This window comes from Liolophura sinensis, chromosome 3 (genome assembly GCF_032854445.1).
Source record: "Liolophura sinensis isolate JHLJ2023 chromosome 3, CUHK_Ljap_v2, whole genome shotgun sequence".
Taxonomy (NCBI): domain Eukaryota; kingdom Metazoa; phylum Mollusca; class Polyplacophora; order Chitonida; family Chitonidae; genus Liolophura; species Liolophura sinensis.
The window spans coordinates 20,413,659-20,426,977 of NC_088297.1; the positions used below are offsets into that span (position 1 = coordinate 20,413,659).

Below are 13,319 nucleotides of genomic sequence, written 5' to 3' on the forward strand. Positions count from 1 at the left end.
TGAGAATACCACAAAGACAAAGACGAAAAATTCGGCAAAATTTGCTCACGGAGATGTCGAAGCCAACCCTGAAAAGATGAAGGAACATGACCTTAAAAATTTGCAACACCATGTATGTGTCTTGTGTAATATACACTTCATACTAGTGTTATTTTTTCCTTTTTTATTGTTTTTAACTTCAAAGTATACATTTACACTCTACCCAGAGTATTACGGAATTCCTTAGTCCTCAATCTTAGTGTTTGGCGGAACTTTAAATTACCAGTATTCTGGGTGGAAATTAAAAATTTCTGCTCTGACATTGTAGTTTTCAGACATTTAGATTACAGGTAAGGAAATGACACACACTTTTTACTTACCTGAGCTAATCTACCTTAGCTTACCGTATTAATGGACGCAAATAAAAGAAGTACACAGCTGGGCCTATAAACTGTTGATAAGCTGTTATCAACCCAGCTGAAACCTTGCAAATCTTACAATTAAATATTCAGCTAATCGCGTATATGAAATACAGGCCAAATGCGTATTGCTAAATCTTGTTTGCTTCATAAACAATCCAACCACCCTTTTAATTTGATCTTTTAAATTGTTCACGATATACTGACATTTCTATGGCTTTTTTGTAATTTGCGCAAAGCCCTATCAGGTAATTTTTCACCTGATCACATCAAAATGTGTGATAACTCTACCTTTGTAGAAAGGCTATCATGCCTCTTACTCAGCCCGTAAACATGTTAGTATCAATTAGGTTTGGCCACTTCGGGTGGCACCAATATCATGTATGGCCCATGGACTACAGCCAGTAATGTACCATGTTGGTTCAAAATAACCATGCTTCAAATTTCACCACATCCTAAATCAAGGAAAACACTTTTAATCAATAAAAACTTACTTCAAAATCTAGGTCGCCTTTCTTCGATTCACAGTTGGTGACTGACACCAAATTGACAAACATATCAGTTCATTATTTTTACATACATTGCTTCACAATCCTTTCCTTCATGTTAAGACGTTAAATTCAGGGAGTATCTGAAAAGTTAGGAGATGAGGTCATCATATTACATAAACATGTAAGTGCTCATACACTTACATGCTAATTTTTTTTTTTTTTTTTTTTTTTTGATTGGTGTTTTACGCCGTACTCAAGAATATTTCACTTATACGACGGCGGCCAGCATTATGGTGGGTGGAAACCGGGCACAGCCCACGACCATCCGCAGGTTGCTGGCAGACCTTCCCACGTACGGCCGGAGAGGAAGCCAACATGAGCTGGACTTGAACTCACAGCGACCGCATTGGTGAGAGGCTCCTGGGTCATTACGCTGCGCTAGCGCGCTAACCGACTGAGCCACGGAGGCCCCTTACATGCTAATTAAAACACTGACTGCTTCAACTAACGCTGCATGGGGCTGTAGTGAGGTTATTTTGAAACTAATTAAAATGTATCAGAATTTTGCCGGATTTGGACAGAACCGTAAACTGTGTATCAAGGGCTTATTACTTTTTAGTATTTCTGAAGGCTAAGGCTGGAATAATGAAACAGGTCTCAGATCGACCTAACCTACAACTACAACACATCGACCACACCACTACTCGCCACAACAGCTACGCAGCCACGTGTATAGTAATGCACTACACAACATAAATTGTGCAGCAGATACATGCACAAACAATTTTATGAGAAAAAATAAAACCAATCAGAAAATACCAGTACCGCAAATGACAAATATAGAGACACTTCTCGACATCTTCTCTTTCATTAAGGAGCAGGCTACCAGCTTCGCTTTCGATAAGATCACGTGTACTATGGCGAGCATGCGCGAATAAAACGTCTAGGTGTTTAGACTAAACACGTGGGGTTAGCAACTGAACTAAATAATAGCGTCATAAATATCGTTATATGGACATGTTTTGCTGTTACGTGTGTTTTTAATAATGTGCTTATCTTTCTGTGAAGCAATTATGCATGTTTAGGTAGATACGTGCTTAGCTTTGCGCCATCTTTATTTTTAGCTCGTATATGCTCATACAAATGTCCTATGGCCAATAAACGACGATTACATGTTTACAATAATCGTGTTTAGCGATTAAACGTCAACAGATACTTCGCAAAATTTCCTAAACGCGTTTAGCATTTTGGCACATTAGGTGACATGTCAAACTTTTTCAGATTCCTCCGGTATGTGTTAATCCTCCACGTCACAATTAGAGTGTTCGTCTACCTCAGATAGAAATAAACTACCCGACAGTGCTAAATGTTCGAAACAATTTGTTAAGAATATCCCTGGGCTTGTGAACGGCAAAAAAAAAACAAAAACAAAACAAAACAAACTAATCCTGGGTTGAGTCACACCCAAGACCTTAAAAGAGGAAGTTGTAATTTCCTCGCTTGGCGTTCAGCGTGAATGGGACAGTCCAGCAACCGGCTGACCCGTAGGCCTATCAGTATAATGGTTAGGGCGGGGCAACTTACTTGCCTTTGGTAAGGCGTCATCCTGTCGACGTCATATGTTAAGTATGTTAAACCCCAAGCACGGACTCGTCGGTTCTGTAGCAGATTTCTCCCCTGCGACGCGGGTGAGCCGGATTTAACTCCCTGCCGATGCAGATTGGTTAAGTTTGTGACCTACGTTCTACAATTCTATTTTCAGTCTCTAAATCTTTGAATTAATTTGAAATGTACAGCTTTCATTTATTACGGTACTTCCGTTAACTAAATGTACACATTCCAAAGTCCAGTATTTTGGGGGGTTTTAATGATGTCAATCTATGTTTCACCTAAACGACTGGCAATTAGCAGCTACATCAATCTGGCAAATCTCTAAGTGCAAGGCATTCGCATTTTACCTGTACATATAACTACCTAGGGCATTTTATTTCCTGTAACCTTTTGTTGTTGTAAAGATATGGTTGCTGACTTAACTGGTCGCTGATCCGCTTATGTGTTCATTGCGAAAAACATATGCTTCAATGAACTAACGTGACTTTGTCAAGAGAGAGCAGTCCCGGCTTAACAATATAACAAAAGACGTACCGTCTATAAAGTAAAATCAAGACAGTGTGATAATTGGAAAGTGGTCACATGGAGGTATATGGAAGAAGGAACAACTCGGGCTTCAAAATGTTCAATGTACGATACCGACACAGCAGGACTTGGGCTTTGTTTTAACAGACGATTAAACTGTCTACCTTGTGGTAGGTCATCGCTCTCGAGGCTAGTAGCTTTTGGCACCTGGGGTGACAGGTACTTAGGAGCATCCCTATATTCCTCTATGGTGACACGAAACCCCTGAAATGCGGCCTTTTGTCAATCCACCTCAGTTAGGGTATTCTCTTTGTGAACAGTCTTTGGTGTGTTTTACATCCATTACATAAACTTTTCCCTTGTACCTGGAAAGGGAAAATATACTTGCGTATGGTATCTGTATTGAACAGCGAACTTCTGTTTGGCGCTGTCAGCTTACATTTACGCCAGAGGTGTTGACAATCCGCAGCCTTGCCAATATTGGGGTTGTGTTCGGTGAAGCGTCTCGCCACGTTCTCCATTCTGAAGCAACCGGAACCTTGGCAGGGCACTTTGTCTCCTTCTGTTGTCACTCATCAAACCGTGGACTTGGTATATCCTGGATATATTAGAATCACGTGTTATACAGGATATATATATATGGACTTCGTGCGGGTGCCCTGCTGTTCTCTAGCCAAGTTTACCCATTAGCCTGTGTGACTTGAACCGATGATTCCTGATCCAAGCCAACACCCACCACCTCTCTGTAAACCCCTTAACTCCGCACCCGCCCCAATCAGCCTTTATCTACTACCCATAACCCTTGCCTATCTCGGTCCGTGCTAAAGTTGTCATAGACATTGTTTTGTGAAAGGCTTGAAGTTGCTTTACCCGGACTTTTCTGCCTGCTAGTGACTTTTCTTTGTTTTGCTTCTATGTTATAAGATTTTTAGGTGAAAAAGCTGTACTTGTAAAACAAGTCTTCCCAAGCGTTTTGTGCTACTCGCACCACCTCGCAAAGCCCACATGAACAATATTCTTGTGCGTCCGTTCAAAGCTTTTTGAAATGCATCTAACATATCAGAAATTATATTATATAATCATATTAATATGGGTGCTACGTTTTCTAGGTTTGTATGTAATTCCCCTTAACCCACTCCATATCAGCTGTATCGCCATGGCACAGTTTTTATACCGTGAGCTCAAGCCCAGTTCATTCTTGCATCCTCTCTGGTCGTACGTGGGAAGGTCTTGCAGCACCATGTGGATGGTCTTGGGTTTCTCCCAAGCCCTTGTCCGGTTTCCACCAACCACAATGCTGGCCGCCGTCGTATAAGTGAAATATTTTTCAGTACGGCGTAAAGCACCAATCAAATAAATAAAAAAATAAATGATACCAAGGTAGGGTCGAGGGGGGCAAAGCGCCCACCTTAAGCGAAAGTTGATAGAAATCCAATATTATTGGACGCACTGAGTTGTCCCTATAGCTAAAGAGACATATGCATATACACTAAGTGCCAGCTGACTTATATTGGCGAATTCGCTTTTTAAGTGTCGTTTCAGGAGAGAAATACAAAAGAGATCAAATAGGCACTTTGCCCCACGGGTGGGGAAAAGTGCCCACGTATGTGGGGCAAAGTGCCTATACCCGGGCGCTTTGTCCCCCCCAACCCCGTCGAAATAACCAAATTAAAATACAACTAATTGAAGCGGTGAATTTTTTAATTCACTTAATTGTTATGATGACTGTAAATATACACAAATTTAGCTCTCAGAATCACCTGAGTCACAGTTCGGGCAAACAAAACACACGTCGCCAGCAGTGCATTCCTCGTGTGCCCATTGTTCACAGCACATGCACTGCACCCACACTTCTTTAGATCGCGAACGCGAAAATGGTTCACTACAAATAAGGCAAGGCCACTGGTCGTCTCCATCCTCGTCACTGTCTTCGCACTGAGTTCCCTGATGTTTGGTACCTCTGGGCTTTTTGATTGTTGTTGCCTTGCCCTTTCTGCGGCTTCCAGTCGACTTCCCTTTCTTGTCCTTCAAAGCTTTCATGTTCTGTTTCTCAACCAACTGATCTTTATAAGGGGACGCTGTCAGCAGTGTTGCCTCCTCTGATTTCCGCTTTCTGCTACGGGGAGCTGCCAATTTAGGCAGAGGTGACAAACTTCGAATCAGTTGAGTTATATCTGTAAGCAGTACAAACAAATCATGTTTTAATTGAATACACAGATGTATATCACTAGTATACATATAAAACTATCCATTTTTAGCTCAGTTGAGCCTGGAGATGACAGCATTGGTATTTTAAAGAGCAGTGTTGTCAGCAAAAGTAAAAGCTCTTGAACACAAAAGCACATCCAAACACTTTCACATATATAAGCCACGTGCATATAAGCATTTGCAGTGGTTTGAAATTATGACTCTTGGAGACGTATGTATTTAAAGAGAGGACAGTATAAAGTCTTGTTAGTTTTAAACGAAAGGACACCATCTCACTGAGTTGTCCTCTCTTTAAATCTTATTTAACGGTAAAAGCAATAAAACATGTTTATTAGCTTTATGTTAACTCACCTGCAGTACATTCCTGGTGAATCAAATCGTCTGAATTTGTCTGTTGAGTAGCACCTGCGATATCGGAAGATCCTGGAGATTTCACGGTAGTTAACGGCGTTTCTCCACAAGATGATGGGATACTGGCAGAAGGTTCCCCATCGTGTGATAAGCCACGATGGCTTTCTGGATCATCTGGCCCTTCGTCCTCTTCGGATGAATCGCCAGTGGAAGGCATATTTGGTAAATCTGGTCGTACATCTGGATCTTCTGTGGCCACAATTTCATTATTGTCCGGTTCTGGTTGGTCCGTAACGGTTGCCGCTGCAAAGTCTTCGTCCGAGAAGACGTTCTCATCGAATGGCCAAATGCCACGCATGCGAAAGCCGTTTATACATTTCTCTTGGGTAGCCGACCGATGAAACGCCTGACCAAATATTCCTGCCATGTCAAAGAACGATATACGTCTCCCAGGATGCGACACCATCCAGGAATCTGCGGCAACATTGTAGGCACTCTTTAAAGATTTAAAGTATGTCCGATCTAAAGGTTGCATCTTATGTGTGCTGTGTGGTGGGAGAGTTAGCAGGTGAATCCCGTGTGCCCTTGCAAAAGTGACTGCAGCCAGAGTCTTGTGGCTGTGGTGTCCATCCAGTATTACTATTTGTTCGTGAGAACCTTGTGTGGCATTTGTGAAGGATGCAAAATGTTCTAGCAATTTAATGAAGAGTTCGGAATCTGTCCATCCACTGGGGTTGGCATATCCAACGGATTGTGGTGGAGCACCTGTCATCAATGTGTCATTCATTCTCTTTCTCGGAAATATGAACATTGGAGGAACATATACTCCAATAGCGTTCATAGCACAGATAACAGTGACATTTTTCCCTCTTTCACCGCTCATCTTACCAACTTGCCTTATGCCTCTTGTTGCCAAAACTTTCCCTGGTTTGTGGACGTTAGTTACTCCAGTTTCATCCATGTTCCACACCTGTCTTGGTGTGAATTCTTTGGATTCTAGCAACTGACGATACACACCAAAAAACTGTTGAACCTTCGGTTTGTTGAAGCCAACTGCTCTGGAAATGTTAGTACCTTGTGGCACCCTGATGCTGATATCTTTATGGCGTAACAGGAAAGCGCGAAGCCAACCCCTTCCAGCCATCTTCTTTTCATGACTGAATGGATGCTTGAGATTGCATTTTTCAGAAACATCATACGCCAAACGTCGGACGTCATTTGTGGTTAGACCATATAAGGATTTTTCCATGTGCTTTATGTGAGCATGAAGCTCATTCTCCACCTGCGTGGAAAGAATATTTCTGTATCGCCCCAGTTGTGACACACCAGGATTGGCAACTCGTCCATCTCTATGACGACGCAGAGTTCTTGGCGGAATTTTGAACTCCTTGGCTGCGACAAGCAGCGGTATTCCTGTTTGAACTTTCTCCAGGGCTAACTTTAACTGGTCATTTCCATATCCCCCTTGATTAGTTTTACGCTTGTAAGTCCTAACCATGATGCTGAAAGAAAGGAAAATACTGTGATTATCAAGTATTATAGCCAACGCTGCACAGCCAATGCTGTAAATATGTAGTTCTAATATTTATCTTGCAGATATTTGTTTAATTATTTTTAAGGAAAGACTTTAGATGTAAGAGTTTTAGTACATTTTAGTACTATTTAAGATGTAGGGGCAAAGCGCCCACTAAGAAGGGGCAACGCGCCTAGGTAGGCGCTTTACCTCCAACAATTGAAGGGCGCTTTGCCCCCACCACGTGCTTTTTGATCTTTCTTTTTATGGGATTGACCCTGAAAGTATCACTTACTAATTTTGTGGTGATTATGTACTGTACATATCAGTTTATTGGTGTGCAATAGCATTTCATCGTTACTGTTAATAAATTGGCAGTAGAACGCTTTATGTAACTGTCAATTTTTACATCAATCCTGGGTAAAATCAAACTTACCTCGCAGAAAACTCAACCACCGCTCGATCGGAGATGATGCAACAGTCAGTTGACAACATAGAGGGCAGCACCTGTGTCGCATTGCTGCCGAGGATGGAGATGACGTCATATTTTGTATTTCGGCAAAAGGCGCTTTACCCCGAGTGGGCGCTTTGCCCCGCCCTACCCTACTGTTCATATAAACAATGGCACGAAAGGCGTAAATGAGATACTTTTCACATCTTTTCTTGCTTTATTGCAGGATTTTATGTATAACACAAATGTTGAGCTTTCAAACTTTCATGGATTAGACACTTTGGATGTTATACACACTTATATCTTTCCCACATACTTATATCTTATCCACATTTCTCACATAAATGGAAACCGTTGGCAACTTTTATACTTCCAGATAACTACATCTGCCAAGAAAATTATACGCAGATATTTTAATAGATTGATACCCTAATATTAGTAGTGAAACTAGACATTGGGAATTTTGATTTTACTGTTGATGACCGGAACTGTGACTTGGATATTTCGCTTGCCTGGAGCTGAGAAAGCTGGATTCGAACTCGTGACCTGATTGTCCAAGGAGCTGACACTCACAGTTGGCCAGCCCTTCAACCAATGGTGTTGAGAATGGTGTCTCTTAGAATTACTGTGCAGAATAAAATGACTGAAAAGAAGACAATTTAACATCTTGAAAAGGATCTGTTCGTCCTTTAGCTGTCTTTGTTTTGTGTTTTTGGCACATATTTTAGTACTAATACTGTCATATAGTGATAGGCTTACACAAGGTTAATCGAACAACAGTTTTAAACCACAGTTAATTTAAGTCTTCTCGTCAACATCTTACAGACTATTAGTAGTTCTCTGGCGCTCAGACAATATAAAGTTATGTTTCACTCCAAATGTTTTATCGTATTAAGGCGATATGTTTATAAAATATTTGACCTTAAGCTTTCCCCCTGCCACCATTCGCAACTGTATACACTTGACTTTTCAGGCGTTATCTCTCGGTATATGTGATCTTCCAACAAACAATAATGAACGAGAACTTGTAATTCACGTGGTATCAGGTCAACAAAAAGCCAGACAATGTTACACTTCATAACATATTCAGGAAGCTGTCCACTATATTTCATGTACATCTTTGTATCAGAAAATGTATACGTGTACCGATCGATGTATATAAGAGTCACGAAACAGAAAGTAAGCTATGTTAAATGTATCCATAGGTCGCATTTAATAATGGTTTTAAACATTCAATATTTTGCATAATTCACGACCCAAAGACTTATTCATTTATTTGATAGGTGTTTTTGCGCCGTACTCGAGAATATTTCACTTATACGACGGCGGCCAGCATTATGGTGGGAGGAAACCGGGCAGGGCCCTGGGGAAATCCACCACCATCCGCAGGTTGGTGGAAGACCTTCCCACGTACGACCGGTGAGGAAGCCGGTATGGGCTGAAATTGAACTCACAGCCACCGCATTGGTGAGAGGCTGCTGGATCATTACGCTGCGCTAGCGCGCTAAACAACTGAGCATGATCCAAAGATGTAAAAGTTATGACACATTTGTCTTCGCACTAATTACGTGTTTTAAAATTTTACAAAAAATGAACGTTTAAATCCCCTAAACTTTGGCTCAAAATTCGTTTGTAGAGGTATAGTGTAAACTGATACTTTGACATACATAGTAGGCCTATATCTGTTACACTGATGGTGCTATAGTTTTCTCCATACATACGTGGAAGAAAACAGCGGAAGGTGACAGCTGGGCTTGTCTCCGCAGGGAGCTATACCCATGAAATGAGCTCATAGGCTATTGTCACGTTTGTGCCTCCATATTTTTATATTCATACATGTTTCCAGAAGGAAAGCTTCCATAAATGACACCAGAATTCAGCTCTCACTGGATCTGTGAGAAAAATTTAATACAGCTTATGTAATCTGTCGCCTTAATGGCCGCACGGTTTTAACTACACGTCTTGTGTGTTACGAGTCAGAGTGACACATCATGTTAATTATATGTGGAAGAGAAGGCTGGGATATTTGGCGTCGGTGGTGTAATGGTCAGCATGGTTGCCTTCCAAGCAGTCGATCCGGGTTCGATTCCCGGCCGACGCACCATACTTTTATTTATTGCCTTTGATTTCTTTATTCCCCAGCCCTTTCTAAATATAAGCTGTATTTTGTGTCTGTGTACAAGTACATTTATACTTACTATCTGCGAAAAAAGAGAATCCTTGTTTCTAAAAAGTACCATCCCGCAAAAGCGATTTCTTGTTTCAGTGAGTGTTAAACCATTCAACAATTTGTCTATTTTATGACGGAAAAGGTTTCAATTGGAGGTATTTGCCTCAAGCATACGTTGTTTACAATTTTCTGCCGTACGTGGGAAGGTCTGTCTGTAACCTACGGATGGTTGTGGGTTTCCCCCGGGCTCTGCCCGATTTCCACCCACCATAATGCTGACCGCGGTCGTATAAGTGAAATATTCTTGAGTATGGCGTAAAACACCGGTCAAATAAATAAATAAATAAATACAATTTTCTGGGTGCAAAAAGTAAGTGTTGAAATCAAGTCTTAAAAATACTGCACCTGAGATTTTGAAAAAAAAACCCATCGGTATCATCTGTTTACGTGTTACCGTTCAAAATCTGTAATAAAGTTCCCACAATTTATAATGATACAGTCGCATTATAAGTTTTTCTAACTTTAGAATTATTTATAACACTATCAACAGTGTAATAATGCTTAAAGACAGCTTTTCAGAGGTGAACTTCTGGATCGAAGTAAAAGCCTAAAAAAGGGACACGTCTTAGGGAATGTCGATGTGAGTGTGGGCATGATTTTAATATAATGGAATATATGCTAAGCTGATATGCGTTCAAGGCTAAATTTTTTTAAAGCAATAAAAATTATGTTTTTTTTTTTAAATATTTACACCCACTTCAACAAAGTTAGATAGAGGTCGGATTGGAGGGTGGGGCATATTGGAATCGCCCTATCTGTCCTCCTGTCTGTGTGTCTTTAGACACGATTTTGTGTGTGCATCTCCTTTCAAACTACTGCTCTGATTTTGATGAAACTTACCGTAAATCTTGCCTATCATCTGAACCTGTGCATGCTTAAGTTTAATGGCCATTTTCATAATAACCTTCATTAAGGACTATGCGTAATTGTACTTTTTCCACGCATTCAGATTTTGTCCAACTTTTCGTTAATCGTTGAACCGATTTTCATGAGACTTAGCAAACATATTCACTATAATCTAAACTTGAGCATGCTCAAGTTTAATTACAATCCTGTAATTATATTCATAATTACTGCCGTTCAAGTACTTGTAGTGCCACAATGGACAAAGATTTTTGTGTACAAAGATTTTGACTGTGTAACATTTGTTAAGTGTTGCACCAATTTCCCTGAAACTTTGAGTATATCTTTTATATCATCTAAACACCTACGTGCTTTATAATAAGGACTGCCTGATTACTTTTTTTTATTTTCATAAATACCCCCTTTCAAGTGCATAGCGTAATAATGTTTTTCACGCATACAGCTAAATGGGTAAGCTGAAGACACATTTCATTATCGTGAAATCAGGGGCTCTCAGGAATTTAGGCCGTAGCCTGATGTCAACGGTGATGTTATTTGTCAACAGAAATCTATTGGCGGTGAGGGGGGAGGGGGTGACATGGTGTGTGTGAGAGGGTGGGGAGGGGGTGGGGGTAGAGGGGCGCTAAACTGATAATAACCATAATCTTCAGTTTACAAATATCCATACATCCTTTCAAGGAGATCGAATTTCCAAACTGTATGTGTTGTAGAGGACATTGCATAACGTGGTATCAGCGTGATACATATACTTATTTAATTAAAAAGAGTGAGTGAGTGAGTGCTTCGAGTTTAACGTCGTACTCAACAATTTGTCAGTCATATGACGACGAAGGAATCCTTTAGGTGTATATATTTTTTTAAAAAATGAAGCGTCGTGTTCTTATGGCATGCCACATGATTCTGGACAGGTTACATACACAATTGTGATACAAAACAGAGACAAACATTTTAGTCATGGTCAAGTTTCTTGTTTACAAAAAGAAGGCCTATATTATTCGTTAAAGTTAGCCACGTGTCGAGGCACTGTCATTTTATACCACAATTGGTTTAAAGTATAATTAGCTGTAAAGATAGACCATGGAGCGTCGGTGGTGTAATGGTCAGCATGGTTGCCTTCCAAGCAGTCGATCCGGGTTCGATTCCCGGCCGACGCACGAAAATATTTTATTTTCTTTTTTTTCTTTTCTTAGTAATTTTTTTTTCTTTAAATAATAGAAATCTCTAATGTTAATCAAACCATATTTCAACCTTGCCAGAATGTCCCGCACTGCACACTAAATAAGAGATTTAGATAATTCGGTTGGAAGTCGACACTGTCAGTAGATGCTCAAGGCCTTGTTAACTTCCACAACACAATCAAGCTATGAAAGAACCGAAAGCCGATGTTGTCTTGTACTCATGCAGGTCTCTCGATAATTGAACGGCATATGCAAAATATACAGGATGTCCAAACTTTTACTGATCGATCGTGAACCGCATGTGAAAACAGGCTGCCACTGAAGTTTGACAAAGGCTAATTAAAATGAATGCATGACCGACCGTCGATTCTTTTTTACGCTACATGTAACAAAATAATTCAAATAACTTAAAACAGAAATAAGAGAGAAGTGGTGTAAAGTAAAATGTGAAATGCATTAAATCGAAAGAAAAAAAAAATGAGTGCGTCGGCCGGGAATCGAACCCGGATCGACTGCTTGGAAGGCAACCATGCTGACCATTACACCACCGACGCAACTGTAATGAGCGAGCGAAAGTTGATGGGTGTATAAATGGAGTTTGTCTGCGTAATATTTGCGGAGCCAAAAGTTTGAAATTGATCGAATGAAATGAACTTAACCTTTTCCTTCTCGTGAAAGATGTTTGGCTTCAGTTACCGTGCACTTTCACAGAATTCGTAATTCTCCTCTGGTCTCGAGGTTTACTTGTGCTTCATTGATATTTCCCACCTTTTTTCAGAAGTCGTGTGTTGTGTTTGTCGTCTCAAATACATTTTTAACGCATTGAAATGCTGATCATTTCTAATTAAAAGAATTAAATAATAACGCCATAAGTCCGCTGCCGTAAAAAAGCGTGCAGGTGGACATTTTTCTTCAGAACCGCAGCAAATAAGACCGGAAGTGGCAAATTTGTAAGCATAGGTTTGTTTCCAGTGAGTGTTTTTTGATGATTTTATGAAATTTTTGTTGCAAATTAACATACAATATTTAAAAATAGGCATATGGTTTCTTTTTGCGTTGACTGATTGGTAATCGGAATCACATACGCAATTACTTTCGAACTAAAGTCACAATTAATGTTGCCCGTGAGACTATCACCAATGTGTGCTCAGTTTTCGTGACACGATACCAGGAATGTTTGCATGTAAACAAAATGTGATGTTATGAAGTAAATAAGGAAACATTTAAGGGGAGTTGTAAACCTAGGGCTGCTGGGTACACTACGTGACAGACGATGTGACGTTATTTTATAGAAGAATTTGCTTTTCAGCATGATGAGAAGTGGGTCAACGAAAAACAAGGGTAGTACAAGAGTATAAACAGATTGGAACAAACACAGACAACGTTTCATTGTTCCTGGTTTTTAAAATGTCTCTTTTGGGGCTGACATTTGATAAATAATGCAAAATTTGAGTGCTGCGAGTGAAATTGGAGTATGTGGCTGATAGATATGGTGGTGT

At 40.3% G+C, this 13,319-nt stretch overlaps 1 protein-coding gene and 3 non-coding genes across 4 annotated transcripts; 2 read left to right on the forward strand and 2 right to left on the reverse strand.

Annotated features, from left to right (window-relative positions):
* Positions 1 to 45: 45 nt before the first annotated feature.
* LOC135463456 (uncharacterized) lies at positions 46 to 7,082 on the reverse strand. Its single transcript, XM_064740716.1, has 3 exons — positions 5,585 to 7,082; positions 4,984 to 5,199; positions 46 to 68 (listed from the first exon to the last, which is right to left on the reverse strand). The coding sequence occupies exons 1-3, from the start codon at positions 7,080 to 7,082 to the stop codon at positions 46 to 48; spliced, it is 1,737 nt and encodes a 578-aa protein (XP_064596786.1).
* A 2,495-nt stretch (positions 7,083 to 9,577) lies between these two features.
* Positions 9,578 to 9,649, forward strand: Trnag-ucc (transfer RNA glycine (anticodon UCC)). The gene has a single exon. It is a non-coding gene; the product is annotated as a tRNA-Gly (tRNA).
* A 2,075-nt stretch (positions 9,650 to 11,724) lies between these two features.
* Trnag-ucc (transfer RNA glycine (anticodon UCC)) lies at positions 11,725 to 11,796 on the forward strand. Its single transcript has one exon. It is a non-coding gene; the product is annotated as a tRNA-Gly (tRNA).
* Positions 11,797 to 12,302: 506 nt separating this feature from the next.
* Positions 12,303 to 12,374, reverse strand: Trnag-ucc (transfer RNA glycine (anticodon UCC)). Its single transcript has one exon. It is a non-coding gene; the product is annotated as a tRNA-Gly (tRNA).
* Positions 12,375 to 13,319: the final 945 nt, after the last annotated feature.